This window comes from Drosophila hydei, unplaced genomic scaffold (genome assembly GCF_003285905.1).
Source record: "Drosophila hydei strain 15085-1641.00,03,60 unplaced genomic scaffold, DhydRS2 tig00000001-arrow-pilon, whole genome shotgun sequence".
NCBI classification, from domain to species: domain Eukaryota; kingdom Metazoa; phylum Arthropoda; class Insecta; order Diptera; family Drosophilidae; genus Drosophila; species Drosophila hydei.
In genome coordinates this window covers 15,797,241-15,804,967 of record NW_022045643.1, presented here as the reverse complement: position 1 = coordinate 15,804,967, position 7,727 = coordinate 15,797,241, and the positions used below count along the sequence as shown (strand labels likewise).

The 7,727-nt window shown below is 32.3% G+C and overlaps 1 protein-coding gene across 2 annotated transcripts; it reads right to left on the bottom strand.

Moving 5' to 3' along the window:
* Positions 1-1,138: 1,138 nt before the first annotated feature.
* Positions 1,139-7,607, bottom strand: LOC111593543 (CD151 antigen). 2 transcript variants are annotated; one of them, XM_023306363.2, is made up of 7 exons: positions 7,479-7,607; positions 4,205-4,331; positions 3,775-3,861; positions 3,518-3,709; positions 1,638-1,733; positions 1,288-1,584; positions 1,139-1,217 (listed from the first exon to the last, which is right to left on the bottom strand). In XM_023306363.2, exons 3-7 carry the CDS (start codon positions 3,850-3,852, stop codon positions 1,170-1,172), a joined length of 711 nt encoding a protein of 236 aa, XP_023162131.1. In that variant the 5' UTR covers positions 3,853-3,861; positions 4,205-4,331; positions 7,479-7,607; the 3' UTR covers positions 1,139-1,169. The 2 variants fall into 2 exon arrangements, with proteins under 2 accessions (XP_023162131.1, XP_023162132.1); XM_023306364.2 differs by having other exon boundaries at positions 4,205-4,326.
* Between the last annotated feature and the right edge of the window lie 120 nt (positions 7,608-7,727).

Genomic DNA, 7,727 nt, shown 5'->3' with positions numbered 1-7,727 from the left:
ACTGATAGATCTAAATTTAAAAACAAATATTCTTTAATGGTCAATTATTCAGTCTACGTGGTGCGCCTACACAAGAAATAATCGGACACTATACACAATAAGTAGGTCACTGAATTAATATAGCCAATACCGTCCGAAGTTAACAATTCAAGACGGAGAAAAGAAAAAAACTTTGTTACATCAAATAATCCAAAACTCAAATTGGTAGTTTTTTGAGATGACAGTATATTCAGATATTGGAACGATTTTATTACTGGACAGGTTGTTTTATGCATGAAGTGAGCGAATAACGATTAGATAATGCCAAATCCTAAATAGCAGAACTCTAAGGCTACAATTTATTAACAAGCATATAAATAATATACATACAGGCACATATTGCGCCTTGAATTGGATTAATAAAGTCCATCTTAAAGAAATATTATTCGAAAATAAACCTTCCATAGTATTTCCCACACTGCAGGGCGCCAACGATACTATCGGTCGACAATAATTTTTCCGATAGATTTTGTTCGATGTTGACATATCGTCTTACTTATCAGATAACAGAAACAAGGCTTGTAAGTAGTTTTGGGTTGTATTGGAATGTAATAATAGTTAACTTTGTTATTATACATGTGATATTGGTTGCATTTCTGAATTGTATAAACAAATATTTTTGGGTTCCAGCAAAATCGGTTCAATAGGAAAAAATATTTATTAGTAATGAAAAGATCATATTTTTAGTTTTTCTATCAATTTTGTAATATATAAAAAATTTTAGTTTTGCTTTTCTTTATCTACTTACAAAAAACCAAACACAGCTTTTTGGGAAAAATGAATCTATTGATGGTTTTGCAGACATCTACCCAAGCGTTGTAGAACACTAGTTTGTTTTCTACAAATTATAATTAAAGAACGCTTATTATTATTTTAATTATAGGTATTACATTATTAAAACAAAATTTATACAATATTATGTAACAGGAAATAACAAATCGACAAAACCACTAGGCAATTAAAAAATTTGCATACTTAATTAGGTATTATATATAAGAATATAAACACAGTACAAAAACGAACAATTTTTGCGTAATAAATCTTACATATCATACACTTGGATAATACTTTATGTGAATATTATGTAACACACTTGTAATGACTTGACTATGACAATGTGTAAACGGATGCTATTCAATCATATTGAATAACAAACAAGAGAAAATCATACCAAATATCTGTAAATAAATTTATATAAATAGATGAGAATATTCATAAGTATATATGTACATAGTTGAAAATGCATACCATGAGTATAGCCACAGCTATAGACGTGCCTCCAATTACTGCAGCATGGTCTCGTATGAAATTTGTAGCCACATGCAAGCAGCCTTGATTATATAGATTCGTAATTGTGGGAAAGATGGTGCACTCTTTGCGTTGTCCCCCAAACAGTTCCTGACAGCATGACTCCGGCACAGGTCCATATCGATTCCAGTCGTGCCAAGTATCAACGCCGCAGCATTGTAAGCGCTCCTGTGTTAAGTCCCAAGCCTGTGTGATCTCACGTCGACTACCATATAAGGCCATTGTGGAACGCATTTCCTAATTGAAGGCGAAGTTTATACCTTTTGTGAATATCAAATCATTCTCTTTACCTGTCGCATAGTTTGCTGCACTCGTTCACGAAATACATAGCCCAAAACGCCGCCAATTAGCATGGTAACGAAAACCAAAGCAACGATGATGAAATACTAAACCAAATAATCCGTTAATGTGCCATATTATATACATTAAAGTTATTAAATGAATGTATCGAGTATTCAAAAAAAATAAAAAGAAAACAAATAAAAAAAAACACATTGCGAGACCAGGTTTCGAACCCGGGTTATTAACGCAACGTGGACCAACTCTAATACACCGGCACGTCATAATTAAAAAAAACGATAAAAAATGTCTCATCTCCACCGGTATCGAACCTCGGACCTAGCCGCATACGATCGCCGCCTCCTCCAACGCAGCCACTGCACTGCTTTCCTCAAGAGTTGCAAATTTGAATATAAGTAGCAGCTAATAATTCAGCACAATTCAAGCGCACTTTCCATTCTTCGAATAGAAAAGAATACACGCTTTTGAATGCATGTGTGCACACGCATAGGAAAAATAAGTGCGCGTGGCGCTGCTGACATGTGCTTTTGCTAATAGGTCAAACGTTTTGTTTTACTTAATGGATTTTAATGAAATTTTCAGCATATGATCTACATATCCTATTGGCTTAGTTGAGATGCAAACGCTTTCACATAATGGCTCAAGTTCCAACTAAACTTAAATTTTAAGAATTTGGGTGAATTTTGAGCCGGTATTCAAAATCCAACAAAAATCAAAATTGCGTAAAATATAAATAAAACTAAATACATTTGGAGGCTCTAGCTCTGTCCGAGATATAATTTATTAACGGCATTTCAATATTTGAAACAAACTTGACCTGCGCGTGCTATACACGGACCTACAAAATGTCAAGTCTCTAGCTCTTATAGATGCTGAGATCCACGCGCAGACGGATGGACAGACAGGCATCCTGATCAAGAATATATATACTTTATGGGGTCTGCCACGCCTCCTTCTGCCTGTTACATACATTTGCATACAACCATTATACCCTGATTTCCCATTTTCAATGGGATCAGGGTATAAAAATACACACATTTGAATGGATGGGTGAACATTTGTATGAAGAATGTGTCCGCTTGACGCTGCTTTTCACGTGCTTATGTAAATTATTTAACAACTGCTGTTTTACTTAATGGATTTTAATGAAATGTTCAGCATATGATCTATATATTCGATTAGAGTGTTTGCTAGCTTTACTTGTTGGCCCTATTTTCAACTGAACTTAACAAATTAAGTCAAAATTGAAGAAAATACACATCAAACTTAATACAAAATTTGGAGCCTAGGTCTTGAGCAGTACGGAATATAATTTAGTAACTGCATTTTCATCATGCTTTTATTTATTTGAAATAAATTTCATTTAAAAAATTTCAAGTCTCTAGCTTTTAAAGATGCCCAGATCGACGCGCTTACACATACGGACAGATGGATAGAGCTGAATCGATTCGCATTGTTGTCCTGCTCAAGCATATATATTCTTTATGGGATCTGTTACGCTTCATTCTGTCTCTTACATACATTTTAACAAAACCAATGTACCCTGATTGTCTTTTGCTTATGCAAAATACGTATTTAATTCGAAATTGTCTGATAGGTGCATTGTCTGACATTCATTGTTGCATAGTCTAAAGGTGTGTGTAAGCACAGCAAAATGACTGTTATTTATACAGTTCAATGGTTCAAGGATTCATCATTCAGATATATATATCAATGAAGACAAACATAAACTCGCAATATTCAATATATTCAAATCTTTGTTTACACATTTATGTCAATACCACTACAAATTTATAGAGAGTAGGGAATGTGACAGATACTCATTTAATGATGTGAGAGATTAATCTATTTGCATTCCTTCAAAACTTACCGATAAGAGCAAGCACTTAACTTCCTTTCCAGCGCCTATACAACCAAGAAATGAAACCAAACAAATAATGACAGAGGTGACTAACAGAACATAGACAGCACCGGAGAAAAGATTTGTCCCCAGTAATTCATTGACAAAGCTGCGATCAACCAGGGTCCAGAGTGTTAGACTGAAAACAATAGCACCTCCTACCTTAAAAACAAATACTTGAATTATTAAATTTGTAAGTCTTTTCCGATAATACTGATGAAACTTACAAACATAACAAAGTTCGCTATGAATAGACTGTATTTCACAAACTGCCCGCAGCAGTCCATGCGCGAACCAAACCCCATGTCGTCGCCCTGTTGCATACATAGAAAAATTATATAATTAAAAGATTGTAACAAGATTTATAATTTCTAATAGATATAATATTACACAGCTTATAAACTTCGAAATTAATTTATTTTTAGCCATTTAACATTTTAATTTTTTTATATATATTTGCAATATGAAATTTTCCATTTATGAGTATAATATTCTATCAAAAAAAATTATATGAATAAACAGTTAACTAACTCACTAAAGGTAAATATCAGTTGACTTAATTATACATACAAGAAAATCCCAATTTAGATGTATAACTTTGATGTAACTATTGGGATGTATAACTTGAATCAATCAATTAAAATACTTATTACTTACTCTGTTGCCCTCCGTTATTACAAACGAAGTTTTTGTTAAGTACCCAATTTTGGCGATATTTATTAAATTTACGATAAACAAGATTTTGCTGCACTTGATTATAGTTTGCAAGGCGTTTTCGACTACACTGCAATAAAAATCAATAGTTAATGAATATTATAATGTAGTGTATCTTCACAACCGGTGTTTCTTCCTAAGTATTTTCACATGCATGCATACATAAGTTCAAATCAAATACAGAATTGTCTCTTTTATTTAATAATAAAATACTACTAGTGAACCTATTAAAAACATACCATCAAAGATTCATATGTTTTTATATAAATAAAACTTATTCCGATTTGTAATAAATTGAACGATTGAGCCTCAGCGTAAAATCTAAACTAATGCTTGCTTGATGCTGCCACTGCACGCGCTAAGCTATCTAAATATTGGAAAAAAGTAATAGAATTTTCTTAAATGAGTTACATATTCCATAGAGACACTTAAACACTATTGATTTAAATTGTAAAAATAGATAACAAAACTAAAAATGAGGCACAAATAAAAAACCCAAAACTAAAACAAGTAAGAAAGCTCTAGTCTGATCCCAGTCCTCTGAGTTTTTTTTTTTAATTTTCCGTAGTTTGTATCGAGTAATCAAAAAAAAAAAAAAAAAAAAAACAAATAAAAATCGACATTGCGAGACTAGGTTTCGAACCCGGATTTTTTGCGCAATGTGCACCAACTCTACCAACACCGCCACTTCATAATTAAAAAAAAAAATGAACCCCGACCGAGCTGAATACGAGCGCCGCCTCTACCAACGCAGCCACTGCTTTGCTTACGCGAGTAGTTGTAAATTTAAAGTTAAGTAGCAGCTAATAATTCAGCACAATTCAAGCGCAATTTCAATTCTTGGAATAGAAAAGACTACACGCTTTTAAATGTATGTGTGCACACGCATAGGAAAAATGCGTGCGCGTGGCGCTGCTGACATGTGCTGTTGCAAATTGGCCAAACGTTTTGTTTAATAACTTCTGTTTTACTTAATGGATTTTAATGAAATTTTCAGCATATGATCTACATATCCTATTAGCTTGGTTGAGATGCAAACGATTTCACATAATGACCCTAGTTCCAACTAAACTTAAATTTTAAGAATTTGGGGGAATTTGGAGCCGGTATCCAAAATCCAACAAAAATCAAAATTGCATAAAATATACATAAAACTAATTACAAATTTTGGCTCTAGCTCTTAAGACGTTCGAGATATAATTTATTTACTGCATTTCAATAATGTTTTTATTCGATAACAATTAAATGCGAATAGTTATCGAATATTTGAAATAAACTTGACCTGCGCGTGCTATACACGGACTTTTAAAAAAATGTAGCCTCTAGCTATTATAGATGCTGAGATCCACGCGTTCACACACACGGACAGACGGACGGACAGACAGACGACTCGGCTTGTCGTCCTGATCAAGAATATATATACTTTATGGGTTCTGCCACGCCTCCTTCTGCCTGTTACATACATTTGCACAAAACCATTATACCCTGATTTACCATTTTCAATGGGATCAGGGTATAACAAGAAAGCTCTAGTCGAGGTTCCCGAAAATATATCAATAAATCAAAATTGAATAGCATATACATAAAACTAAATACAGAGTGTTGAGGCTCTAGCCCTTAAGACGTTTTTAATCGATAACAATAAAACGGTTATAATTATCGAATATTTAAAACAAACTTTCAATCCTTTGGGTCTTATAGATGCTAAGATCGAAGCTTGTCGTCTTGATTAAGAATATATATACTTTATTTGCATAAAGCCATTATACCCTGATTTCCCATTTTCAAGAAAAAGGATTTTCTTCACATTATATTTTCGAATTCTTTTTTGCTTTAATTTCTCTCTATCAGCACAATGATCCTATGCGTAAAATTAATTGATTGGTACACCATTGAACATTTATGGGACGGAAAGTTTTAATCCTAGAAATTTGGCAAAAGATCCTTTTTAAATACCAAACACAGTTGGTGTTCAGGCATAAACATACTAGACATTCGAGGACTCTAAAAATGCCGTCTACGCACTCAACAACTAGCAGGTAGTGCATTAGGAATAGATAAGAATACAAGCTATTTGTTCCTTTCTGATGTCCTGCGTCCCTTGAGTTTCCTCCAGTGGATGGTGGACTTCAGAGAAGATTATGTTCCGAAAATAATTCCAATCGCTGGCCTTGTGCTGTCTTGATTCAAATCAGAACTAAAGCTAAAGACAAAGGCAAAGCAAACAACACCACAGTCAAGTGTATATTCACAACAATCATGTGTTAAATGCTATGGAATGTCAAACTTAGTTTTGAAATTAGTAAATTTTGTTGTTTAAGTTTAAAATAATGAAACTATTTTATGCAATTTCTTGACTAGTTTTTGTTGTTTATTTTGTGACTTATTTTACACTTTTTAATTTTTGTTATAAATTTAAGTCAATACCTATTATTAAACAGTTAAGCATTAAAAAATTACGTCAAATCAAATAAAAGCCTCTAGAAAAAATATTGTATGTACAAGATATTATAAGATTTGGATTGGGTTGCGTGCTTTACAATCATATTTGATTGATAAACGTATGTACAAGTATATGCATACTTATATACATACACATATGTATATATATTTAAATGTATATAGTTAAATATAACTATGTATTTATATATACATATTTTCGTATATTATATATTTTTATAAATATGTACGTACATAATTGTAACCCTATTTTTATTAAGCATTGAATAGGGTATTGGTACATACATATGTACATATAACACAACTCTACACCACCACAAGGTAATCAACAATTTAAATAGTATTCAGCTATTACTTGATTAGGTGCTAAGCACTATTCCATTACAAATTTTTATGAAATATAAGATATTTTTACTGTTCATTGGAACTGCGGAATTAAAATTTATAATACATACTAACAAACTAAGGACATAACCTTATATAAATAACAAAATTATTATAATTTTCAGTTTTTAACCATTTAATGTGTCCGACTGCTGTTTCGTTATTGTAAATACATTTTTAGTATGCGTTTTTTAGAATGTTATTTATTTTTTGCCATTTTGCAGCTATTATATTGGTTTTTGTTTTTTGCTATTTTCAATTTTGATATCGATAACACCATTGTTCATAGATTATTTCCTGGTATTTTGTCCTTATCTATTTAAATCAAAATTATCTTATTTGTACAACGTCGGGACTAAAAACTAAAACTCACTTTATCTTTTATAATATACTGATTTGTTCACATAAATTTTGCAAAAAGTAGGCGTTCAATGACGTCGGACCAGAAAATGTTTTTGAACGTATTCACCGCACGAGCACTCGCTTGGAACTGGTTATGAGAACAGTTTGTAAGCTCGGTTTTTTATTAGTTTCTTTGACAATGAGCTTCGTTGTTGTATTGTGGCTTGCTTGTTGTCTTAGAGCACAATCAAAACAATGCTCATTGGAACATTGCAGGTGC